This window comes from Acipenser ruthenus, chromosome 13 (genome assembly GCF_902713425.1).
Source record: "Acipenser ruthenus chromosome 13, fAciRut3.2 maternal haplotype, whole genome shotgun sequence".
Taxonomy (NCBI): domain Eukaryota; kingdom Metazoa; phylum Chordata; class Actinopteri; order Acipenseriformes; family Acipenseridae; genus Acipenser; species Acipenser ruthenus.
Window position 1 is genome coordinate 22,354,692 of NC_081201.1, and position 27,937 is coordinate 22,382,628.

At 40.4% G+C, this 27,937-nt stretch overlaps 1 protein-coding gene across 2 annotated transcripts; it reads right to left on the reverse strand.

Annotated features, from left to right (window-relative positions):
- Nucleotides 1–1,111: 1,111 nt before the first annotated feature.
- hkdc1 (hexokinase domain containing 1) lies at nt 1,112–26,522 on the reverse strand. Of its 2 annotated transcripts, XM_034030111.3 has the most exons (18): nt 26,231–26,522; nt 24,423–24,585; nt 22,917–23,065; nt 22,714–22,833; nt 21,210–21,305; nt 20,842–20,941; nt 19,676–19,859; nt 14,217–14,372; nt 12,976–13,209; nt 11,979–12,283; nt 9,312–9,460; nt 8,623–8,742; nt 7,482–7,577; nt 7,304–7,403; nt 6,391–6,574; nt 4,676–4,831; nt 3,638–3,871; nt 1,112–2,358 (listed from the first exon to the last, which is right to left on the reverse strand). In XM_034030111.3, the coding sequence occupies exons 1-18, from the start codon at nt 26,291–26,293 to the stop codon at nt 2,220–2,222; spliced, it is 2,748 nt and encodes a 915-aa protein (XP_033886002.3). In that variant the 5' UTR covers nt 26,294–26,522; the 3' UTR covers nt 1,112–2,219. The 2 variants fall into 2 exon arrangements, with proteins under 2 accessions (XP_033886002.3, XP_033886004.2); XM_034030113.3 differs by lacking the exons at nt 1,112–2,358; nt 3,638–3,871 and having other exon boundaries at nt 4,682–4,831; nt 6,401–6,574.
- Between the last annotated feature and the right edge of the window lie 1,415 nt (nt 26,523–27,937).

Sequence of the window (27,937 nt, forward strand, 5' to 3'; positions counted from 1 at the left end):
ATGCAGAGAGAGGTGCACAGTCCAGTGGCAAAGTGTATCAATCCATCATGCTGTAAAGCTCCTAACCACTAGTGAATCAATAATCAACATCATTTTGATGGTTGCCCTGACTCCTGGTTGAGCTGTGGTGGAGCAGATAGACCCCTCAGCACCCCATGACTGGCTCAGCTTTCAATGTGGTTGCTGATGGGACGATACCGCTAGTCCCGTGGTACCGCTCAAATCGAATCCAGAGCGAGTACCGTCGGTGGATTAACCAATCACAGCCAATTGCTGACAACACGTGCTTGCCAGGAGAAATCATGAACGAAACTGTTGTCTACAGAGGTGTCCAGGCACCCTGAAGTGTTTGATCCCTCCCATATTTCATAAAAAGACAGGCAAGTCAGTATTTTATGCATCACCCCTGATAAGCATCCTTCCTGCCATTTTTATTATTTCTGTAGTTCACAACTATTTTTACTAAATAACTGGCTTTAAAAGGATATTTTCTAGCACTTTAGTAGTAGGCTACTTGCTATCAGCAACGTATTGTGTGTTTCTTTGCTAAGCTCAGATCGCTCATGTCATACACCTGCATATAGATGACAGAAAAACAACGTTGAAAAACAAACCAGTGTTTTTATTTAGTAGATTATATGGGGGGCATTACAGCTATGGCCAAAAGTTTTGCATCATGCCTTATAGAATTAATAATGTTACGTTGACATACTGAAATTGCATATCGCTTTGTAGTTTTCCAAAAATTGAAAAAATCTGACATTTCGAAATCTGTACTATTATTGTAGTTTCCAGTAGACTTTTGAGATACCATTGTGTAGTTTCTTAGATTGCATGATGTTAAATAAAATATCGAAATTATGTTCATATAGGTTTTTCTTTTAATTATGTCTGCATCCTAATATTCTACTAGGTGATGCAAAACTTATGGCCGCATATGTAAATTATATTCGAGCACATAGCCTACGGTGTGGTACTGACAACTACTGTACCATGTAGTGCATACCGCTCCTGTGTGTCCGGGTGCAGACTAACGGTACCGCACTGAAAATGCCCAGCGGTGCCGCGCCACGCCTGTCTGTCTCGGGCTTTAACACAGAAAACAGGAAGCCAGAATCTTAAATGGTTTATTTGATATGATCAGTTATATTAATCACAGTGGAACCGGCTTCCCTCACAGCGAAGTACAAGACTACCTGAAAGTAATACATGCAAACATGTCTGTGACCTAAAATTCAACCAGATGCAATGTATTTAAAATTGGCACATGGAAGACCTACATTGTGAATGGCAGTGCATCAGGGAAGGTACAGAATCCTTTCATCTAGAAGCTTACATCTTAATATAAAAAAATAACTAGTACAAACAGTATATAAATACCTCTTGGTAAAATTGTCAGAGGAAATAAAGATTAATCTTCAGTCTATATTTTTGATGTCAGCTTATAAAAATTGATTTGTGTCATTACTTCGTAATTATAAAATACTCGATGGTAGAGTATTTTAAACGTATTTGACAAACGTTTTGACAAGCCAAATATCTCTTATGCTGTCTCTACAGTCAATGACAGTAAATTACAATACGATTAAACTGATGCTGCACGAACCAACCTTGTCTATGCATTTTAAAAGGTATCTTGTAACATCTAGATTTCAGGACAAGCTCATTTCTTAACTGTTTAACATTCTATATGTGTGTTTTGTAAAAGAAAATAATGATGAAAATCAGTTTCTGAGGGGACAGAACCCCTGTTGAAGTTTACCATAGTAAATGTGTGATAATTTCACAGTTTTCCCATGCTTTTCTTATTATTACACTATGCATTTACCTTTGTTAACCATGGTTTGCAATGTTCTTAACCATACCTCTGTGGGCTTCACAATGCTTACCTATGCTTTACCGTGCTTTATTACACTTTTCTATGTTTTTACTATGTAAAACTTTTATAAGGGAAGTTTCAGCTGCACACTCATAGAGGCTATTTTTTTTCTAAAAACCACCTCAGAAATTCAACATTTTAAAGCAGATCCAGTTACCAAGTAATCATGGTAAATGATGAAAAACAGGAAAATGACAGAAAACACACAACACTGGGGTATTAAATAGGTAAGAAATGAAATACTTTGAAAATCATATAAAGTATCACTATTACCTCATTTCGACAGTGATTGTTAGTCTCATGAGGACTGTATTACATTGGTTGAAAGTGACCTCTGACACTATGTGTGGCTGTGTAACCTCTGAGCCACAGCCGTGATGAGGGCAGCTCCTTTCCCACTCCCGTCTTCAGAAAGCACAAAGGTGACGTCACACTGGGGGGCCAAGTCTTTCACGGTCTCCTTCAGTACCTTCGAGAAACTAGGAAAAGAAGACAGGAGTCATAAGCCAGCTGTCTACAGTCATTTCTACTGAGCAATACTGCACATTGCCCAATCAACTAATATTCCAGGTTTTAATCAAACGGTTACCTTAAGCTACACGACTGCCATTACCTTGCTGATTAAAGTGACAATACACCAAATAAATGTCCACTTTTATATCAAAATAATTCATTTGCCTCTTTTTTACTAAATTCACCTTTACCTGCTGATGTTAAAGGTAGAATAAATAGGGTGTGTAAAATGGTATAGTTCTTTCACCTACATATTTGGTTTCCAATTCTTGTTTTGTTTCTGTATTTCATTACATCCTTGACATTTTTAGTTTGAGCTCAGCATGGTTCATAGAAATATTTTCTCTACTAAAGACCAACAAACACGATTCTAGTTAGTTCCCCATTAATTGGTTTTGGATTTGGTTTCTTTGACAAAAGTCTAGAACAGTCTGAATATAATGAATATATAATAAATATATTATATATTATTATAATGTTGTTACATTGTTTACCGTCAGGAGTTTAAGAGATTTAATTGCACAAGATTCCATGGTTAGATGATGAGCTGATACTATCTCTAAAGCCAAAGAATCAGCCACAGTAATTTAAGAGCAGCGCTACCATTATGTAAAACAGTATGTAGCGTGAGCTTTGTATTAAAGCAGGGTCAGCTGTTGAACAAAGTTTATTTCTCAAACTGACCATTTAAAAAATGTGAAAGCAGAACACACAGAAATGCGTGCGGTCAGCTGGCTTGCATTCCCTTCCCTTCTCCCCTGCTCCAGCCATGACGTACAACAACCTTCAAACTTGATTATTTCGACTTACAGCCACAAACATGCGCGCATTAGTTCATAGTGCTTTAGGGGCAAAAAACGGTGTAATTAACCCTTTCCAGGAATCGGGTAACCTGGTTCCTAGAAGGCCTAGAACCGACTCTGAATTCTTCTACCTGATGTCATGCTTAGTACTTACATATGTCGGGCAAAAAGATTGACATGTTAAATACATTGTAACTATGCATAAAACCGTAATTATGTGTAAGTATGCATGTATTTACCATGTAACTATAATGTAAACACAGAGTAATTAGACACACTTCATCTAAAGTTTTACTGAAAATGTATTTCATGCCTATCACTTCTGAAGTACTGAATCTGGCTACAGTTTTGTTGTCCTCAGTAGACATTAACCAACTGAAGAGCCGTAGGAGGTTGTGCATGAAAAGGAAGGGCAGACACGCAGGCCTCGCCTCACACTCACTGTGGGTGCAGCTTGTAGAGCGTCCCGTCCACCCCGACGGTGATGTCAAGCTGCTCCAGTCCTCGGTTCTCCCGGATCTTGTCGGCGATGGCAGCCATGCCGGCCCCACAGATCTGAGCGGCTCTCCGTGAGACCACGCCACACACCTCCTTCACAATGATACTGTCGTCACACGTGCTGTCCAGACCCAGCTGCTGCAGGATGCCTCGCACCTGGAGCAGGGCCAGACGGTCACTGGGTTGAAGATGGGAAACAATTACAAGATACTCAATAAATGTTTAAATACTGTAGTTATTCCATCAATGAAAATGACCAAATAACAAAGGGCGAGATTTGGTTGATTACAGCAATTCTTATAAGTGAAATAAACACGTCCATGAACGTTCACAGAGTACTCTGTTTATATAACAAGTGCAACGTAAGGAAAAGAAAGTAAGTTAAAACTAAATTAAATGGCTAAATTAAGATAATTCTTCCTTTTGATTAAACACTGTGTCTGCTTTGCAATACGGTGTAATTTGAAACAGTGCGATTCGCCCACACATTCTGTGGTTGGATTTGAATGAATTCCCCCAAAAATAAACAAAATCTCTCAGGAGTGAATACAAAACAAAATGTTAACACTCAAACTCTCTACCCTTGTTTAAATATAGAGGGCATTCCATAAGATCCTCTGCATAATTGTTAAAATTGGTTATCTCTATTTTTTTAAGCAAAGAGAAACAAATTCAGGTCACTTTGATGGGTGGTGCAGATAGTCAACTGGGTGTGGCTGCCTGATTTAATAGAGAACACCCTAATAAGCACAATATATGGTATTGACTTTGGTGTCTCATTTATGGAACACCCCGTACGGCATATATAAAATGAGAAACATTAAATTCTTACAGTATTTTCCTGTGGAGTGATCTACATGGATAGTATGTTCCATGCATTCTTGTAACTCATTTCCATGAAGACTTTGATCAAGTCCAGTAATCTACAATATGAGCTAGATTGTAAGAAGTGAGCCTGGAATATCACACACTACAAATTTACCTCTCAATCTGGGACAGGAACTTGGTTTCGAATATTCCCCTGGTCCGGAGCCTCTCTGAGATCTGCCCTCTGAACAGCAGCCCATGTTTGGTCAGGTCAATGAGAATTTGACGGACTATCTCCCCCAAGTACATGCCACTGGTCATCTTCTCATACCTGGTTACACAGAAGAGAAGGGATCTAATGGCTGAATGTTAGGATCAAGGTGTGCTCACTTGAGTCCTGAAATTTCTCAGGGAGCATGATTGTTTAACTGTAATTATTGCTTTCATAAGCAACAACTACAGAAAAGAAATATAAATGTTGAATCCACAAGGCATCTTATTACATTGACAGTTGAGTGGCACAATCAAATTACATTTACTATTCAGTTTATATACAGGGGATAACGAAAAATAGAAAGTCCTGCAATATGTAACACATACTGTTTGTGTGAATAGGATGTCCCTCAAGTGACTGTCAACTCTTGAGTCTGTAACGGGAGTGTATCACACAACATTGCCAGTTGTGCTCTTCCCCCTTTAACCTCGGCGATCGGCTGCAGCGGACTCTGTCTTCTTCTACTTTGACTTGCCACAACAAGGCCCCCAAACCATCATGACAGGCATAGCTGACAGCACAAAGGGTCTGTTAAAATCAGGGTGGGATGGTGCCCAGCTTCTCCAGTCTTCTGGGGTTAATCGTTTGTACAGTATGTTACTTTTTATTCTTCTTCCACAGCCCCTCCTCTTGAGTCCAGAAAGTAATGGATATAGTGGTTTAGCCTCGAGAGCAAATCCATCAATAAAAAGGCTTTAATAATGAAATAGCCCTAACACAGACCGGATTCTTTTTTCAGTCTTGCTGTCTTCAGACAGTCCCGATGTTGCAGACAGCGTATCCTTCTTCCCCATTGATGACTTGGTTTCAAAACTACAACCAAGATGATAAACCCAACAGTTGCTCCAATTGTCACTGCTGTTGAAACTTCCAGCAGCTGCAGGCCACTCGCAAGAGATGCAATTGGAACACACATTTACTGGCTTTTTACTGCACAGCCAGATGGAATATAAAATCCTAGCACAGGTTTACATCAGCTATATTCATTTAGGAGTGTAGTAAACAAATCACCTGAATAGTTTTTTTTTTTTTTTCCCTTGAACCTGCATAACCAGCTCCTTAACTAGAATGACTGAATTGTCCTGTCCTTGGGATATTGCGCCCTCTAGTGACACCTTTTTTGTTAGCACCTGGTGTTACAACAAGGACTCACATTCAAGTAGCAATCCCTGCTTATAACTGATTCTAAAACCGAATATTACAAAATATCTTATTCCCTAGTTCAGATAATTTCCCACAAGTATGCCGAGTCTCATGAAGATCTGTCTTCACTATATCTTTTGCCTCTGTAACAAGGAGAATAAGTACAAATTGTAACCACTTTTTGACTCTGAATGTATCCACAGATACCATTGTGTTTTGTATGTGATGTTATAGTGTTTATAGATGTCCAGAAAAGTAATTTGAATGGCTCTGAAACAACTGGGGTGGCGGTAGCAATACTCTAAAATTAAGTCTGATCCTATAAAGGTAGTCACTGCAGTTTTCCTCCATCCTTTAATGTAACTTGGCTGGAGTGACTAATGTGACTCCCAATGATGATAAAATATGCTAGCTAGGTATTAATACTTTACATATAATTAAAGTGAATGATAGCAAACCAAGCTCTTCTTTACCTTTGTTTACCTTGGTTTAGGGACCCTTCATCGACTTCTCTGTCAAACTTGGTTCGAATGAATTCAATGCAGTCATTGTCCCCGAATCCCCCCCACTCGGTGTTTACACACATTCTCCCTTCCTCTCCCTCCACTGTCTCTATGTTCCGCATCTCCTCCATGTAGCACACGTTACTCCCAGTCCCTGTGGCAGGGAAACACATGGATCACCCGTGTTAAAACTTCACACAACCTCGGGGAACGCTTCATTTTGAGAGACATCAATAAGCAAAAGCAGAGTTACTGAAGTGCACTCGTTAATAAACAGTCAAGAGACATGCAGTAGGTAATTGTAACCAGACACAGTGTTATTCCAAAACCTAATAATCTGTTTTACATGTCTGCAGATTTAAAACCGCCAATTATGTTCCTCGCATTGGACACTCGTTAGGTAACTTCCATCATCAGCACAAATTGGAGAGATTGATTTCTACCGGCCCATAATCTTAACTGGGACTGACAGAGTCCCCATTGAAATTGTGGAAATGTAGGAGTCTGATTTGAAATTGCTATCAAGGCAGTCCCAGTGGCAAATGGAAGCGTGGCATAAGTTTAGACCAACAAACCCATTTCACTTAGGCCCTCCAGAGGTGAAAGGCAGGAAAGGCTTGCTGTTGACTTGCTACTTATTAATTCCACTGATGTTGCTCCAACTAGACAATTCTGTTGCCCCCTTTCATCGCTAAATACTGTACACTAAAAAATACAGTGGTGGTATATAGTGGCTTTAAAGGTAATAAAGTCTTTTGTGTGTGGTCTTTTTTTTATATTACTACAATAATTTGCAAATATAATTAGAACATCGAACCTGGTCCAGTCTAGAACTTCATGTTAAGCTAAGACTAAAAAAAAACAAACAAGTGTCGTGCCTTACCCGCAATGAGTCCGATTTCACAGTTGGGGTCCTCATAGGCACAGGTCATCATCGTTCCGACTGTGTCGTTCACCATGGCAACAATATCCAGATCAAACTCCTGAGGGGAGACGCAGCTCGGTTACACAAGCACAACGGGGAGAAACAGGATCGTAATGAAAAATGAATGAGGACTTACATTTCTCCTTTTCATGGCTTCCCTTAGCATGTCAACTACATCCTGCCCCTCACAGTCTGTGGCTTTGAAACCTTTGGTCCAGCTAACAAGAGAGCCCTAGAGCAAGATAACAAAACACAACAGCTTGTATTTGTGTTAATGTTAACGTATGTAATTTATACAGTTCCCACACATATTAGGAAAGATGATTTACTGAAAGAATGGGGGTCCCCACTCAGACCCCGAACTTACTAAATTCCCAAGTATACCGGAATAGATAATCGTCTATTTAAAATATGCAAGAGATTTCAATTAACAGTTTTTCCCTCAAGTGCAGTGGTAGTCCAAATATGATCCACTTACTACCATGTGAAGTAACTTGGTTTGACATTTTCTCTTCCTTTTACCCTCAGAAGTAGGTTTCTGGCTAAGGGCTGCCAAGGACAACACTACATTGAATGTTGTACCAAAATCTTTTTCATAGTTTCAAAGAGGAGTTGATTATCTATCCAGAGATATCAAGGTAAGTGTGAGGGCTCTGAGTGAGGAAAAATAGGTAATAAATCCCCACCCCTAGTCTTGCTGTAAATCAGATGTTGTTTCCACAATAATGTGAAATCCCTCCCACAACTTTAGTAGCATCTGAAATATTAATGATTTACTAACAATACATTACAGTCACCACTAAAGAAATGGGTAACAGCAGTTCACTGAAATCCAAGCAAGCTGTCGGTCTGAGTGGTAATATGCGTCAGGAATTTCAACAACAACAGGTACCAGTAAGAACATTAGAACATAAGGACATTTACAAATGAGAGGAGGCCATTCAGCCCATCTAAGCTCACCTGGTTCCTAGTAGCTGCTTGATCTTAGAACTGTCAAGTTGGGTCTCAAAGGATCCAAGTGTCTTTCTGCCTCAACAACATGACTATGGTTGCTCTTCTTTGAACACTCCAGGGCCACAGTGTCCCTTTGGTGATGTGGTGACCACAACTGGACACAGTACTCTAGGTGCAGTCTCACCAGTTCCCTCACACATCAGAAAAGAAACATAATAGCCACTGGTTTTCTTTTGAACTCATGGGTTATATAAGGAAACCTTGCTCTTGTCTGATGTTGGAAACAAAACAGTCTCTTAATGGAAAGAATGAGACACACATACCTTATCAATTCCAGCCTGCCTGCATGGGAAGGAGAAGGTGAATCCAAGGGGCAGGCAGGCGTTCTTCATCCCCATGTAATCCAGGAAGTCAGAGATGCACTGAACGATGTGATCGAAAAGCTGGAGAAGACACAGGCATTGGTATGAACTGATTCTTACAAGCAGGTCTAGTTTAGAACTGTACATCCTTCACTTTAGTTTACTTATATTAAAAAGCTAGCCGTTCACTAAACTTTTAAATGAAACTCATCCATAACTATTAAACACTCTATAGTGCTGAATTTAAAATTGCTCAAAATAAGTAAATACATACATATATTGTTTTATGAATGTATTAAGTTTATTTTAAAAACATGGCAAACCATGTTAAAACTGTTAAATGCATAGTATAACACTGGAAAACTGCAAATTTACTGTGGTAAACATTTTATAATGGAAGGTTATACTAAAGCCTGGAATAACTATTTAATCAACAGTGGTCTTATTTCCATCTCTGAATCAGCTCCAAATTGCTGGACACCAATAAATTAGCAATGAGCCAGTACCACCTTCGTCGTTATGTTTTTGCTAGATTATGCTGAAGATCACTGTTTCCAATCATCTCAATTGGATGAGTGAATATTGCTAAACATGTATTTGTAACATACAGGAAGTGGAGCACTATGGATACAGTCGGAGGCAGGACTCACCTCTTCACCAGTTCCCTGCATGATTTCCAAAGGGATGGCATAAATCTTGTTGTACATTCGGATGGATTTGCGCAGACCACTGTAGATTTTGACCAGAAGGACTCGGAAATTGGTACCCCCCAGGTCCAAAGCGAGAAACTTTCCTCTTTCTGCAATAAATCATGCATGTTTTGTTAGCGATACAGATTTATGGACTGATCACCTTAGTACCTCCAGACGTGCGCTCACTGCTGCCAGGGTGAAGTACTTCTCAGAACTCAAATCTCTTGGACACGGTAAACCAAATATTCTCTTCAAAACCATTGACCAAATCTTGCATCCAGCCATCGATAAATCCACCTCCCATTCATCCTCCGCTCTTACCTGCCATGATTTCTCCTCTTTCTTTTGGAACAAAATCAACACCATTTATTCTACGCTCTCCTGCCATAAAACCCAGTATAGTAGTTGACCAGCTTGACTGTCCTGCTCTCTCTTCCTTCCCTCCTCTCTTCATTACTGATGTCTCTAGTCTACTCCAGTGCTTCTGACCTTGCTCCTTCATTATGCACACTCTCAACCTATCCCTGGTCTCAGGCTTGGTTCCTTCTGCCCTCAAGACGCCAGTGCTCAAAAAACCCTCCATTGACCCGGCTGTCTTATCCAACTTCCGTCCCATATCCAATCTTCCTTTTCTCTCCAAAACTCTTGAAAGGGCTGTAGCCAGCCAGCTGACGAAACATCTCACAGATAACAATCTGCTTGAATCTCTGCAGTCTAGCTTCTGGCCACATCACAGTACAGAAACCGCTCTGCTCCAGATTGTAAAATGATCTCCTGCTCAATGCTGATGTTGCTGCTCCCTCTGTCCTTGTCCTCATTGACCTAACTGCTGCTTTTGATACTATAGATCATAGCATTCTTCTTGACTACCTTCAGAAGTATGTTGGGATCTCTGGAACCTGTCTCTCCAGGCTGTCCTCTTACCTAACTGGATGCATGCAGTCTGTTTTCTATGATGGAAGCAGTGCTGACACAAACCCGGTCATTTGCTGTGTCCCTCAAGGGTCTATTCTCAGGCCTCTTCTCTTCAACGTCTACATGCTTCCATGGGGGGGTCACCTTATCCGCCAACATAGCCTCATGTTTCATTTCTATGCAGATGACACCCAGCTCTACCTAAAACTAGACCCTGGATGTCCCTCTGCCATGGTCCGGCTCTCAGCTTGCATCCAAGACATCGAGGCCTGGATGTCTGCCAGTTTTCTTCAGCTCAACACCAAGAAATCTGAACTTTTTCTAGTAGGATCGAAAACTCAACTCAAGAATCTCAATATTGCTGCCTTGAACCTCGGAAACTGTCTGCTGCTGCCTTCTCTCACTATACGAAGCCTTGGTGTACTTCTGGATAGTAACCTCTCCTTTGATGCCCAAATCTCCTCTGTAGTCAAATCCTCCTTCTACCACCTCCGAAACATCTCAGAGGTCCGTCCCTACCTTTCCCTCCTGGATGCAGAGATACTCTGTCATGCATTCATCTCCTCTCAAATCGACTAGTGCAACTCTCTCTATGGTGGTCTTCTGTCACGCGCCATAAACTGACTGCAGCTTGTTCAAAATGCCGCTGCTAGGATCCTTACCAGATGTAAAAACATGATCACATTACCCCCTGTCTTGCCCAGCTGCACTGGCTACCTGTTAAGTTCAGGATTACTTTCAAAATTCTCCTGCTTGACTACAAGGCCCTCCATCACACAGGTCCAGAGTATCTCTCCAACCTGTTGACCCACTATGTCCCTGCCTGCAAGCTGAGGGCCTCTGACTCAGGCCTGCTTGTTATACCCAAGCAAAAGCATGTCACACTCAGAGAGCACTCTTTTAGCTTCATGGCCCAGACTCTCTGGAACTCTCTCCCAGCTTTAGTGTGTGCAGATCCCACAGTCACTCGCTTCAAATCAACTCTCAAGACCCACTTGTTTTCTTTTGCTTTTAACGCTCTCTAAACCTTGAATCTGTTATTAGCTGTTGTCTAAACTGCTATTTCAGGTTTTTCACTCCATCTTATTCGTATGATTCTGCTTGACAGACGCATCCACAATGTTTAGAATTCACATCCTAGCCTTTTATTTAATGTATTATGCCTATATTTAATGTATTTGCTTTTTTTTATTTTACTGTTGTATTTAATGTACTATGCCCTGTAATTAATGTATTATGCATTGTTCCTCACTATCTTGTAAAGCGCTTTGTGATGGTGGTCCACTTATGTAACTCATTTATCATTTGATTTAGAATATAAAAACCATACCTTTTACAAACTAAAACAGTAAATTAATAGTTTGAATGGAAGAAAACTAACATTAACATCTTAGTGAAATTCTTTGACATATATTTTGACTATGTGCATTTAGTAGTAAGGCCAGCCCTTTTTTAAGACCACATTTTGTTGTTCCCTTCTCTGATTTGTGTAAAAGTATACAGTTCTAGAAGATACTATTGCTGGTACCGTAGCAATGACTCATTGTATTACAACTGAGAAATGGATGATTTTGTAAATTATAAAAAAAATCTTGGGGTCTGAAGCAGCATTTCAACTGCGACCCCTCTGCTTCTCTGTGTTCTACAAGCGAATCCTAAAGTATTTTTTTACAGTGCTGTACAGTACAGTAACTACTATAGGAGCTCTACCTGTCCCATCTGGTGTCCCGTAGACGTACGATGGCAACATCTTGACGCTTGCGCTGTGATGCGTGTCCTTCTTCAGCCCGCGCTCCAGTTCCACTCTCATCTTGTCCTTCACATCCTGCAGGTGCTGGCGGGACAGTTTGAATGGCGCGAGCGTCTCGTCGATCTGCTTGCGCTGAGACACCAGCCGGTACGCCACAGCCGTTACCATGGCAGCACCCTTCCCGCTGCCACTCTCTGACAGCAGGAACCGCACGTGGCAGTCCGGTACCAGACGTCTCACCACTTTGTGTAAACGCTTAGCATACCTAAACAGAAGCAGCAAAAACAGAAAAACAGGTATGGATCAGTACAGTGGACTATTGCTAATCTGAATCAATACGGTAATACAAGCAGATCCCAACTATGTTATTATAATGCATATGTAACATAGCGGAGGATGGGTGTCAGTCTGCATCAGGTGGTTAAAAGCATTGTCACAGGGAGCCCTGTAACTGGTTCGTGGAGTGTGTGTGCCTGGGAGAAATCAGCTGCGACACACAGCCGGAGACGAGTTGCTAAGCGACCAGCTGAGCGGGAGGCTCACCCTGATGTTTGTTGACATCAAGGAGGGGAGCGTCCGCTCTGCAGGAGCTATTACCACAGAAACCTTTAAATGCAAGACGGTGCCTGTGAAAGTGATTGCCCAGCGATTGCTCATTTTGTGTGGCAAACTTTTATTTTTAGCTTTGTTTTGTATTGGTTTCGTTATTAAATGTGACACTAGAGTTACCATTGTTGGTACCCTAGTGTCAGTACTGTGTTGAAATTATATCTGAGCTCCTAAGCGGCGTATCAACACGTATCAATGTTCTGTGTCTGTGTCAGTATTTTCCAGTGACTACCCACACATGTAACACATCCCCTGTTACAGGCACATATACCAAAATATAAAGTATCACGTCTAATTCATGGTTGGACTGACACATTTTAGTTTGGGCTTAAAAAAGACTTAACCTACTGTGGGTGAGTTCTGTAGACTGTTCCATCCATAGCGACGGTAGTCCTGAGGCGCTTGACTTTTTTATTCTCTTGCAGACGAGTAAGAATTGCGGCTAAAGCTGCAGCACAGAGGTTGGCTGAGCGGAATGAGACGATGGTGCAGACATGCTGGACAGCAATGCAGTCATCCTCTGAAGGGCTGAGTCCCAGATCAGCTAGGATTTCCTTAGCATTACTCAGACCCTCTTTATAGCTGAAACAGCAGAGAATTGCATACCAGTTAGACTGAAAAAACAGCTTTCAGACTTGGGTCTCCTTGCTGGAATCATGAGAGAGTCACTTTTAGAACATAAAATCTATGAACAAGAGGAGGCCATTTGGTCTATCAATGCTCATCCAGTTCCTAGTAGCAGATTGATCTCAAAACTCAAGTTGGGTCTTAAAGGATCCCAATGATTCAGCATCAACAGCATGGCTAAGTAACACATTCCATACCATCGCCACCCTCTGTGTAACAAAGTGTCTACTGTCCTCTGTCCTAAGTCCACTTCATTTCCAATTGTGTCATCTCGTCCTGTTTTATGTGATGCACTTTTAGTATTGGTTAGGATTAACATTGTCAACTCATTATTAGTTACAGTGATTGGAGATTGTAATTGCTGCTATAGTCTCTTTCCCAGCATTTTTTGCAAGAAACAAGTAAGTGCTGTATTTACAATTGCAGCACGCTTCCATGATTTCAGCACCCAGCAGGATAAAAACAGTATCAGAGATTTTAAAAAATGGCATTTGCTTTTATATAAATTGATTTAACAATACATTATCAAATATCCTTTATTCATTAAGCATTTTTATTGACAAGCATAGTGAATAGCACGTCATAAAGTTACTAAATTAATTTGTTTGCATTTTGGGAGAGTTTCTTAAGGCCTGTATGCCAAAGTTAGAGTTGCACACCCCTAGTGATCATTTTTCAAACCACCACGTTTCTTTTCAGAAGCAGACACAGTGGTCGGTAAATAATGATCTCAGGAGAAACAACAGAGAATGACAGAGAACACACATTTAAGGACATTACACAGGAAAATATTTAAAAAATGTACATAAAAGGCCATTTTTCCGGTTGTTAATGATTTTTACTGAAAGGTTTTACAAAAGCTTATAATAATTTTTGATATCTTACATTAGGTAGAAACGTTTAAGTTTGGAAATTGGCCAGTTAATAATAAAACAAAATGCTTGAAGTTGGAATGTTCTTACTTTTCTATTTCAGCCACGTGTTTGGTCTGGAACTTGCCCTTGGTGCGGAGTGCGTCTGACATCCTGCCCTGAAACAGCAGGCCTTTCCTGGCCATCTTCACCAGAATGATTCTTACCAGCTCCCCCATGTACATTCCACTAATCAGCTTCTCAAACCTGTTCAAAGGCAAGAACAATTACTATATAAAAGAGTATCTACAATGTATGCCTCTTGTGTCTCTCGATAGCTTAAAAATGTGCTAAAAATGATATCTAACAAAAGAGAACGATGAGAGAATATTAAACATGGGGCTCCCGAGTGGCGCATCCAGTAAAGGCGCTCCACGCGGAGTGCAGGATGCGCTCTATAGTCTGGACGCCACGAGTTCGAGTCCAGGCTATTCCACAGCCGACCGTGGACGGGAGCTCTCAGGGGGTGGCGTACAATTGGCCGAGCGTCGCCCGGGGGGAGGGAGGGTTGGGTCAGGTAGGGTGTCCTCAGCTCACCGCACACCAGCGACCCCTGTGGTCTGACCGGGCACCTGCGGGCTTGCCTGTACGCTACGAGAGAGCTGTGTTGTCCTCCGACGCTGTAGCTCTTGGGTGGCGGCATGGTGAGTCTGCAGTGCGCTTTAAAAAGCGGCCGGCTGACGGCACACGCTTCGGAGGGCAGTGTGTGTTCATCTTCGCCCTCCCGAATCAGCGCAGGGGTGGTAGCAGTGAGCTGAGCTTAAAAAATAATTGGCCATTTCTAAATTGGGAGAAAATAATACAAATATTTGGCAACGACTAAATTTATGAAATTAATTAATTAATTAAATAAATAGTTTAAACATTATGGGTGGGGCTTCTGATTTTGGGTTTTAATCGACAAAAACTGATAAAACACTCCCATACAAAAAATATGAAATTGGTGTATAGCCAATAAACACCAGAAAAACTGTGGAAAAACAGTGGAAATGGTTACTCAATTCACATTGACCACCCCTTTCCCATTAAAAAAAAGTACTACTACAAAAAAAGTCCCAGTGCAGCTGGGCAATGTCCCTCCTTCCTGAATTGTATCTATCATTGATTCGTTCTGAATACTTTAAACCCGCCCCAACTACTGAGTGGCAGAACATTCCTACATTGCTATTGGAGACTCCACTTGCAAGATTTAAAATGAGATTACAATCAGGAATGGAGGCCTGTTCGCAGGATTTAAAGCCGATTACAGTTAAAATACAGAGGATTTAAAACAGAATTGCAAATTGTGGCGAAATGTAAAAAAATGCCTACACACAAAAAAACTCATCAGAATGTGCCCGTGACCATAAGGATTTAGTTGTGGATCACAGCAAAGGAAAGAAGGTACAACGTAAGTACTGTCGAGTTACTATTATACATATTTTGACAGAAAAAACCACCCAAGCATTGTGGAAAGTAACTGAAAACAATAATTTCGTACAGTATATAAAAAGCAAAAGCCTTAAAAAGAAAAGATTTACATAAAACACAAAAATAGCTAAAAACAGAAAAACAGAAGCCCTAATTATTGGCCATATTTTCAAAGTGTTTAATCCAGCCTTTAATTAACTCCTAGTTTATGACAGATGTTAATTTTACAAAACTAGAAAGATCCAAGTTATATATATATATATATATATATATATATATATATATATATATATATATATATATATATATATATATATATTATTCCTGGAAAAGTCTAGACGGCAGCAGGAGATTGAACGCTTAGTTAGAGAAAGAAGACAGCTGAGGAAGCAATGGAGAAGAGCAGAACAAAGTCAGAAGGAGGGACTCAATCTCTTACAAAAGGTCATAAAAGATAAGCTTGCAACATTGCACAGAGCTGAGCGCCTACGGAAACGCTACAAAAAGAAGGAGCGTGCGAGAACTAATTTTTATAAAGAACCAATTCAAATTTGTAAAGAAGTTATTCACCAGTGAGAAGAATGGCACACTAAAAGCATCTAAGGTTGAGGTGGAGAGATATTTGGAGGAAACACATACAGATTCAAAAAGGCAGGAGCCTATGTCAATTCCGTCAGACATCCCACCTATCAATCCACCAGAATACCAAATGGAGGACTGTGCACCTAAGTGGAAAGAAGTAGAGCAAGCTGTGAAAAAAGCAAGGGCTTCATCATCTCCAGGGCCTAATGGAGTTCCGTACAGAGTGTACAAGAGTGCTTCAGGAGTTCTACGAATTCTGTGGAAATTGATGAAAGTGGCATGGGAAAAACAGGTTGTACCAAGAGCATGGCGCTGAGCAGGTGGAGTCTTTATACCTAAAGAAAAAGATTCTATAAGCATCAGTCAGTTTCGTCCTACTTCCCTATTAAACGTAGAAGGCAAGATTTTCTTCAGCATTATTGCTCAGAGATTGTCAACTTACCTATTAAAGAACTGCTTCATTGACACTTCAATACAAAAAGCGGGCATTCCAGGTTTCCCAGGATGCTTAGAACACATCAATGTGATCTGGCAACAAATTCAATCAGCTAAAAAGGAGAGGAAGGAGCTCAATGTGACATTCCTGGATTTGGCTAATGCATATGGTTCAGTGCCACATGAACTTCTTTGGGCAGCATTTGATTTTTTCAATGTACCGATGACAATAACAAATTTAGTGAAAGCCTACTTTGGAGATTTGCAATTTAGTTTTTCAACTTCAGAATTCAGCACTACATGGCAATGCCTAGAGGTTGGAATAATGGCAGGATGCACCATTTCTCCACTGGCTTTTACCATGGCAATGGAAGTAATCATTAGGGCATCAAAATGGGTAGTAGGAGGAGAGCGCTTGGCTTCTGGAATGCGACTACCACCAATTCGAGCATACATGGATGACATGACAACCATGACTACAACAGTAGCCTGCACTAATCGATTATTGGGCAAATTAACCAATAACATTGAATGGGCACGAATGCAATTCAAGCCCACTAAATCAAGGAGCATCTCTATAATTAAAGGCAAAGTAGTAGATAAAACATTCTTCATTAATGGTGAGGCAATACCAACAATGTCTGAGAAGCCAGTGAAGAGTCTTGAGAGATGGTACGACGGGTATCTAAAGGACACAGTTCGTGTGGGAGAAGTTGGACAACAAGCAGTGGAAGAGTTGAAGAGCATAGACAGCTGCGCTCTACCAGCCAAACTAAAGCTCTGGTGCTTTCAGTTTGGTCTACTGCCGAGTTTGCTGTGGCCACTGACTGTGTACGAGGTTTCTTTGACAACAGTGGAGAAGCTGGAAGCTTTAATCAGTTCATACATCAGGAAATGGGAGATCCACGCTGCCTCAGCAGAGTGGGACTTTATGGTAAAGGAATACTGCAGCTACCAGTCTCCGCTCTAACCGAGGAGTTTAAGTGTGCCAAGGTCAGACTGGAAATGACATTAGTAGAGTCACGCGACAAATGCGTAAGGGAGGCAGCACCTGTGTTGAAAACTGAAAGAAAGTGGGTGGCAAAGAAAGCTGTGGAAGATGCAAAGGCTGCCCTTCGAATTAGTGATATCATGGGGCAAGTTCAGCAAGGAAGAGGGGGTCTTGGTCTCAGTTCAGCTCCTCCTACATGGCACAAGGCAGCCCCAGCTCAACAGAGGAAGCTGGTAGTCAACGAGGTGCAAAAGCAGGAGGAGAGGATGAGGTGTATAAAGGCCATTTCCCAGGCCAAGCAGGGAGAATGGATGAGATGGGAGAGTGTGGAACAACGCAAGATTGGCTGGCAAGACCTATGGTCAATGGAACAGAGCAGGATCAGTTTCCTCATCAGGTCAACATATGATGTTCTCCCATTACCACAGAACCTAAACCTCTGGGTAGGAGAGGATCCTTTGTGTTCATCACCTGCAACATTAAGGAACATTTTGACAGGATGTAAGGTGGCTCTTAGCCAAGGATGGTTTACTTGGCGCCATGACCAGGTGCTGCGATGTTTGGCCTTAGCATTGGAAGACAAGCGTAACATGACCAATAAGTTGCCACCTGTTCCATCAAAACATTACACACAAAAGACAACATTCCTCCGCCCAGGAGAGCAACCACCAAGAAAAGGTGTTAAAACCAATCCTCGCCCAGGACAACTGGAAGCTGATAGAGACTGGAAAATGCTGGCAGATGTTGGTCAACGGCTTATTTTTCCACCTGAGATTGCCACCACTAACCTTCGACCAGATATTGTCTTGTGGTCTGGATCAGCACGCCTTGTTCACCTGGTAGAGTTAACAGTGCCATGGGAGGATGCTGTAGATGAGGCATATGAGAGGAAGAAACTGCGGTATACTCAACTAGCCACTGAAGCGGAACAGCGAGGATGGAGAGTCCGGGTTACCTAGTGGAAGTGGGTTGTCGAGGATTTGTGGCACACTCTACAACCCGGTTTCTCAGAGACGTCGGATTCAGTGGCCAAGAGTTGCGTCGCACAGTGAAGAACTTATCTGAAGCAGCAGAGAGGAGCAGCAATTGGCTGTGGTTGAGACGGAAAGATTCTGGCTGGGGATCTCAAGCACAATAGAAAGAAAGAAACGCTGATGTACAGGTAAGTAAGCTGGGCTGAGTTGAGTGGGGGACAGAGGAGGGTGATGCTGGGACGCCAGAATCACCGTCGAGCCCTCTTGGGGTGTCATGGGCTAGTTGACGAAACACTGAGGATGGAAGGTGCCCACTTGAAGACCCCAGAGATGTACCCTACTTAGCTCAATCCAGACGGTTGTCATGCTGATGCGCTGGGGAGGCTGCACTGTGGTTGATCCCCGGAGCCAGCATCGCAGCCGTTGTGTGTGCTGATGCGCCAGGGAGGCAAAATAAGCTGATCCCTGGAGCCAGCATTACACTTCAGCCATTAACACCAGACAGAAGGATATCTACATCATCATATGGAAGGAAACGTAAATGGATGGAGACACATATGGATCACATTAGTTTACTGTAAAGCTATGTCTTAGTTGGTGCTTATCTTGTCGAGAGCCGAGTTCAAATCAGCATGAAGTTTTAACATCTACTCTCATGTAATGGAAATCATCTTATATATTTCAATTAATATATTTCAAGTTATAAATTTCAAGTTCTTTTAAGCACTCTCAAGGTGTTTTGGTTATCATTTTGTAACATTCGTACTGTGCTTTGTTTTAAAGAAACCGATGGTAACAAATACATTTAACCATAGGGTCATTACAAAGAAAAAAGGAATCTGGTTAAGAAGGAAAGCACAGCCAAATAGCCAGGATTTGTTGTTGTGTCTATCATGAATAAAAAAATAAAGCAATAAAGAAAATATCATATGTGTGCTTTACTTATATGAAAGGAAATCAGCCACAATGGTGGCGATTTACCTGACCAGATAACCACGCTCAGCCGAGCAGTGGAAACATCCTGTTTGGTTGCCATTGGCAGCCATAGCCAGGCACACCAAGCAGTGGAAACAGCACATTAGGTGTGATATTTATCTAACTCCTAGTTGTGTACGTACAGTTGTTTCCCAGGGTTGATGGATCCCAAGTCAATATCTCTGTCGAACTTGGTGCGGATGTCTTCCAGCGAGCTGTCGTCCCCGAACGATCCCCACTCAGTGTTGATGCACATCCTCCCCTCGTCCCCTTCCACCAGGTCAATGTGTCTCATCTCCTCCATGTAACACGCATTGGTACCTGTACCTGGTGGCATTGTATTCATAATCTGAGAGCATTTACAAACAAGAGTACTGGGTAACGTTGTATTTTGCATGGAATAAATAGGTTTTTAATTGAAATGATGCATTAATTGACGTTAACTTTATATGTGAATTAACAACCAATATCAAGGACTTGGTTTGGTTTCTTGTAGTTCTACCTTGGAATTCTAACACATAAAAAAGGAATATTAAGATACAATAAACAAGATGTTTGTAAAAGGCAGCTGATATTTGGAAAGGGGTTGCTGGGTAGGAGAGAGGGTGTTAGAGACAAGGAAGGAGGAATATTGGACAGATTGGGGAGAGAAGATAAAAATAACTATATATATAAAAGACAAAAGAAGTGTTTTTGTTTGGGATGAGGTAAAAGGCTTAGCCTTCCTCTTGTTAATTAGTTTATCATGTTGTATTTATTAGTGCTCAGGGAGAGCTAGGTGTTTGTTTATTTTGGTTGCTTCCGCTCACTTGACTGTGAACAATAAAAGTGAGCAAAACGCGCTGAACTATAAATTCTGAGTACGCTTCCTATATCGCGGGGCGTAGTGTCCTGACAACAGGGGCACTTTACCACTATATGCAGTATATATATATATATATATATATATATATATATATATATATATATATATATATATATATATATATATATATATATGGTTTAGTTTGGAGCACAGTGGGAGCATTTTATATGACTACAGAATGCCTTGCATCATATTTTTGTCACCCAGCACTAGTGTAGCAGGTAGTGTTCTGTAATGCTTAGACCGATTCCCTCGGTAAGATGAGGTTAAAAGCTCTAAAACCATGAATCCAGACAAGCCCAACACTTTTACACTCGACTGGTTCAGCAAACCCCATAACTACATAAATATAAACAATCCCAATGTATCTCTGGATATCCTCCTTACTGATGCTGGCAGTTCTGCTAGTAGTGCATACAAATTAGAAACGTAGCCTGTATTTACCTATAATGGCACCAACTTCACAGTACTGGTCATCATATCCACAGGTCATCATTGTCCCCACAGTGTCATTTACCAAGGCCAAAACATCCACATCCATGCCCTAGTGAAGCATAACAGACATCATAGTTAAGCACACCAACCACACAGGAGAATAAGAGGGTTATCAAAAAGGAATGATTACATCTACAATATAATGACTGTGACATGTATTCATTTTAAGCAACAATATAGCAAAGTTATTGTTTAGAAAGATGTTATAGCGTGGAACTTTAGCACTGATATATCTTGTTTTGTCATTTAATTCAGGCTTTTGTCTAAATGTGAATATAAACAAGAAAGAATGAAGTCAAAATTCAATGTAGCATTACCCCGGTTTTGTCAATAGCCTTGCGCAGGGAGTCCACCACATTTGTGCCTTGCACTCCTCTGGCTTTGAAATGCTTAGACCATGATAACAGCACGCCCTAGAACAAACAAAAGATGTGGCAAAACCAAACATATTTCTATAGTCTAATAATGAACGTACTGCGTGGTTGTATCACACTTTATTTTAAGGACCCTTTACTAACACAGCATTGTTCATTTCAGGGATAATGGCACTGCTGTGGCATATTACAAGGTAATAAAGGGAGTCAATAAATTCTAAGGCTGGAGGTCAAGGGCATTATTTGAAAGGATGTTCCATTATTACTGAGGAACACGCTACAGCAATGCCATTATCACTTATACTACAAGTTTTTAAAGTTATTTATGAATGTACCTTTGTTTGTCTGACATAGTCATTGTAATCTGAGGGTTAATTTGAGAGCAGTGTCTGAGCGTCTCTGTCCAGCATTTCATCAGTAAGCAGTGTCATTAATTAGTGTCATCTGTTCCATTACTGAGCAATAATAGAACAGCTGACCTCCATAGAAAACAATGGAAAAGCAGTGCCCGGTTCTTGTATAATATTTGTTAAAGGTTAGTTTATATATAGTCACCTATTCATTAAAAAAGGAAGTAAAAACTGTTCTGCACACATCCCTACTTTGGGATTATCAACTTTGCTGCATTGAAATGGTATTTAAATTATTTTAAGAACCACTTTTAAGGTGGTTTGTTAAAAAACATGTGATCAGGTTTTATTTTTTTATTTCTTTATAATTGGTTAATATACATATATAAATCATTCAGTTTGACCTGAGCCTATTCAAGCTGTTTTTTAATCTTGGTAGTTCTCAGCAGCCGAGCAAGGTGGCACCTGGTCACTTCTTTGTGTTCTGATGTACTTGGATGGGTTGAGTCAAAGTAAAACTACTGCAGGGGCTTATTTTGTTTAGACCAGTGATGGGAATCGATGGGCGAAATTAGCACTCATGATCTGGTTTTCTTCAATGACTGATGATCACTTAATCCTTCATATAGTTTTCAGTGTGAATGTTACTGGTTAATACTTTCTGTGTTGTCCTTTTGCCTTTCACTTTGTTCAGATGTAGTGGTTTATTTTAAGACAATGTCTAGTTCATCATAACCTCAAAACTTTAAAATAAAAACTTAGAAGAAGCTAAGGCAAGAAGACAAACATTTCAAATAGTGCTTTCACTAGGTCACTGATGGAGGCAAGGCACTAACCGAAATGCTTGTCTGTGTGACTTTCTTATCTAGTTTATTATTAAATCGAGAATAGTTTGTTGAACCAGAAACAACTGATAATTCCAGTCATGAGTGCAACACTAGTTAAGACCACCAGACTAATTTCATTTGAGTTGGATTCAGACCCAGGCCTCCAGAGGTAAAAAGCCATGAAAAGTTGTGCTGTCAAGCCCACAATGTGTCAGGAATGGACATGGATCACTGTGCGTCTTGGGTATTGATTCCTGCTCTTTCTCTTACCTCATCTAGTTTGGTCTGACTGCAGGGAAAGGAGAAAGTGAATCCTAGGGGGTGTCTCTTTGTGTTCATATGTTTCCGCTCCATAAAATCCTTCAAACATTCAGCTACGTGATCAAACAACTGCAAGAAAATAAGCGACATGTGATAATATGAACACAATCCTGTATAACTCAGGACAAAAACAAAAAAGAAAGGCTGCTTACAGCTGTCCCTTTGCCACTCGTGATCTCCTCCGAGGTTGGGTAATGCTGGCTTTCCATTTCGACTCTCTGCTTCCCATTGTCCGATACCTTCACCCGAAGCACTTTGAACTTAGAGCCACCAAGATCCAGAGCGAGAAATTCGCCCTTCTCTATAAATAATGAACAGTGTTGGCTTGTAACAAACACTGCAATAGCGTTTGAAATTGCATACAGATCCCAACTGGTTAAATGCTCATTGGCTGGCAGTAGTTGAAATTACCTGACTGTGAAGACCATATTGGAGTCTAAACCTTTGTGGTTCAGAGCCCCCCCCCCCGGGTCAGAGCCCCCCTTGGGGGTCCACATCACATAATAGGGGGTCTATGGGGCAAACGTTACCCTTCTCAAAGATTGGGTCTTAAGATGTACTGATCCACAAAAAGGGAAACAAAACCGAACCAGGTATCTACAGACCAATAAGCCTGAATTCTATTATATGTAAACTTATGGGAACTATAATAATATCCAAAATGGAAAATTACCTTTATGGTAACAGTATACCGGGAGACAGTCAGGATGGTTTTAGCAAAGGGAGATCGTGTCTAACTAACCTGCTTGATTTTTTTGAGGATGCAACATCGACAATGGATAATTGCAAAGCACATGACATGGTTTATTTAGATTTCCAGAAAGCTTTTGACGAAGTCCTGTATAAAAGATTAATTATCAAACTGAACACAGTAGGGATTCAAGGAAATGCATGCACATGGATTAGGGAGTGGTTAACATGTAGAAAACAGAAAGTACTGATTAGAGGAGAAACTTTTTCGACCTGAAAAAAGAAACAAGGACCAGGGGTCACAAATGGAGATTAGATAAAGGGGCATTCAGAATAGAAAATAGAGAATCGTGGGAATCTGGAACCAACTCCTCAGTAATGTTGTTGAAGCCGACACCCTGGGATCCTTCAAGAAGCTGCTTGATAAGATTCTGGGATCAATAAGCTACTACCATCAAACGAGCAAGCTGGGCCGAATGGCCTCCTCTCGCTTGTAAACTTTCTTATGTTCTTATGTATGTAAAATACACATTGATCTACTGTAGGAAACTTAGTTAATGCTTTCTGAGTAGATTTACTGACTTGTATACAGTATAAACCTTTTTGTATTTCAGATTTGCATTCTGTTGTAAACCTGCTGTATAATTATCAGCTATTCTGGTGTTCCAATGAAGAACCCCAGTCAAATATGTACTGTAAAAAGTATGCTATTTAATACAGTATTTTGTGAGTCCTTGAAAAATAAACGCTGAAATAGAGCAAAGCCTCCTTATATTTTCTTCACAAACCAGGAGTAGCCCATTGAATAAAATACAGAGACAGCTGGTTTTATTCATTAACTACAGGTTTATGATACTGAAGTTTGGCTGCAAAGTTGGAACGATGCACTTCATTATGATAGCATGGTTTATAGGTCAAGTCACAGTATCAGGGCTAGCTGGAGTTCACTGTAGCACACTGCGTCTTACCTGATCCATCCGGGGTGGACCTGACATGCGTGGGCAGCATCTTAACTGTGGCTGTGGGGTTTCTGTCCTTTGACAGGCCCTTTTCCATCTCCGCCCGGAAACGGATCATGATGTCCCGCAGCTGCTCGTCCGAGAGGCGCATGTGATACAGGAACCTATCCACCTGTTAGACAGAACAAAGGGTACTGTACTTTTGAAACAGTGTTGTGTGATGCACTGCAATTATGGATTCTGTCCTGTCAGTGAGAAGACATGAGGTTAAAAGCTCTATAACCACGAATGCAGACCAGCTCAGCTCTTACATCGTGGTTAAGATGCTCGCTTGCGGTAAGCAGGGTTATACCCAGTCTCCTCCCTGCTCATATATTTTGGCCAGGGGTGTCAAACTCAGTTCCTGGAGGGCCACAGTGTCTTCTGGCTTTCGTTCCACCCAAGCGCTCAATTACTTAATAGGTCTAATTATTTGATTAACTGGACACATTTAACACGTCTCACTAGGCCTCAAAATGTTTCATAAGTAGTGTACCTTGAATCAAGTGCATTTTTAAAACCATCAACTGTTAAAGACCTTGAAAAATATTAAATATGTCAAATTCAACAAATAATTAGATCAATTATGTTAATTGACAGCTTAAGTTGGAATGAAAACCAGAAGACCCTGTGGCCCTCGAGGACTGGAGTTTGACACCCCTGTATTAGACTAATATGTTTATTTATTGAATTGAGTGTTTAAATACATGTAGGGGTAATGGTACATTTAAGTAAAATTGAAAGCAATGCAAAACAACAAGGTTGCATGAATTAGGAATCAGTCACCCTATTGACACTGTTATGCCGGGTGTTTTGTGTGCAGTCTTTTGGAGGCTTACTCCTGGTACTGCCAGCCTACACTGCATTCTTAACGGTTACATTTTATCATGTTTTATTTAACGGACTGTAGAGCAGAGTTTCATCATATTCTTTTCAATGAACTGCTGGCTTCACAGATCCCAGTCGGCATTAATCTCAGAGTACTTTACCTAAAGTAACAGACAGGGTTTCAATCTAATAAGCCATGCTTGCAGCGAGGCTTGACTCATAATATTAAGCTCCTGTCTCAGTGGAATAGACTGCTTCATCATTTTATCATACAGATTTAAGGGATGTGTAATTCTGTTTTGAGCTGCACTCTGATTCTTGTCTCTCCAGAGCTACACAGACTTCAAAGAAATAAGCTATGTTACATGATTTGCAGCTATGTATGAAAATTGGATTTAGAAGCTGTAAATTGAAACTGTGATTTATTTAAGGGAACATGGCATTTTTGTTGCGTGTATTTTGACATGCATGAATGGGACACATTTAGAATGAAATCTTTGAAAAATGAATTATGGTAAAACATTTGTAAAATCTGGACATTTACAATACAAATGTCTAAACAAAAATCTAAATAAAGGGCCTTGCTCTTGTTAAAGCAGGGTTGTACTGTTCTTTGTATAGGCCTACCGTATGCTTGTACCCTAAAGTGTAACTAGAAAAACCATAGAAAAGTGTTTTGAAAAAAGTATTTGTTTTTCACTGTATTTTATGACATTGATGAATAAAGTTGTTGAAATGTTTGTCTAATTGTATACGATTGATTCTGTTTGGATCTGGATGAAACCTCTTTCAGTACTGCCAATGGCAAAGTGGTATTGCTAAATCCAAAATAAATACTAATAGTTATTACAAGGTAACCAGGACAAAGCACTGACAATTACACCCATACACTATTGTGACTGATCTGATCTAAACAAACACTCACAACTAGGTAAATGTGCACAGCTTACCTTTTGAATCTGGTCTTCTTTCAGTTTTGAAAAGTAAAAGGATAGCAAATGTACAGCAAACATCTTGAACCCAAAATAATTCCCCAAAGCAGGTTTCTTGGATAAAAAGCTACTGAATGAATCTCATCTAGTTCTTAAAGTTTCTGTAAATCTCAAGTTTTCATCAATAGCAACCTGGCCCCTTTAGTTCCCAAGTCAAGTTTTGCATTCTTTGAGAAATGTCCTGTGTTATTGTAGGAGAAAGAAAAGCCCACCACTCTGCCGGTTCAATAATTAATGCCCAGCCTCTCACCCTCTGAATCCTCAACACATTGTTTACTCAAAGCTATCTTGCTGGCTACTGTCCAAACCCAATGGAGAGAGAGAGAGTTTGTCTGATAGGCTCTTTAGCACTTTGCATTTATTTCACAATCCATTCTAACTGCACCTTCATCTCTTTAACCTGTAATACAACAGATAACATGTAACGTATGTGGCAACCCACTAATGACAAGCTATAAAACAGGTAATTGCTGGAAAAAAGCACACTTGATAATAACTCTGGTTACAATTTTGCATTTTTAAAACTGCTGGGGTACAAGACATTGCAAATATTTTGTAAAAACATATATGCCTTCTAAAGGATAGCATAGATAGGAAACTTAGCATGGTACAAGTACAGTAGAGGTGCAGTTACTGAAAGGGTTATACATGTTTACTGTGGTACGCCATGGTAAAAGGACAACAGAAAAGTGTAGTAAATGGCATAGTTACTTTGAGAAAACCTTTAGAAGGGTACATGTATGGGTGCTATGTTCTGGAACACTATTCTGTGTTTTTATTCATCTTAGTTGTCATTAACTTGTACTATATCTAACTATATGGGTTTCAAATGTGTAGAAACAAATGTTATAGAGAACCTGTAGTCTCAGGTTTGTTTGCCTTACTGGCTGCAAAGCATGACAGTCATAAAAGGACAATTTCACTTATATGACCCAGGAAGTGCAAGACGATATGAACGCATGTCTTGCAAACAGAGATTTGAATCTAGTGTAGTACCAGATATCTGGTTTGCTAAAAAAAAAAACGTGTTTCTTTGAAAACTGCACATTTGAAACCTATAAAGTGAATGGATGTGCAAAGCAAGGAGAATTTATGGAACTATTTTGTTAGGTACAATAACTGTAATACAGTATGGGGCTAACATTTTAAACATGAACTTGTAAGGTATAAAAACAGCTGCCTACCTGCTGGTTTGAGGTGCTACCTGGGGGTCAGGCATTGGTTTAACCCCACCTGGACTGCTTGCTTATGAAATACCTCGGTATTCCTGCAAAGACAAGTGTCCACTATTCAAACACCTGCAGATAATTTAAATGAGCAAGCCATCCCACAAGTTTGTTGTTATGGAAAATGTTGGATGCTAAATGGCTGGGTGGCAGTCTTGGATAACACATAATGGACCATATTCACTAAAGACTTAAAAATAAGGTGCTTTGTTGGTTAGCATCTGCTGAATATGCCTAATGCATTGTAATGTATTAAAATGATGAGGAAATATCAATGGTAGGCCAGAGTATTTACAAAAATGAATGGGGCACTACTCCTTTAAACAGCTAATTCTGTCTTGTGGTCTGTATTTGCCTGCCTTGTTTTACAGTCAGCTGTTCTGACAGCTTTGGATTCCTGAATCTTGGTATTATAAGATTCCAGAATTACCTTCATGTA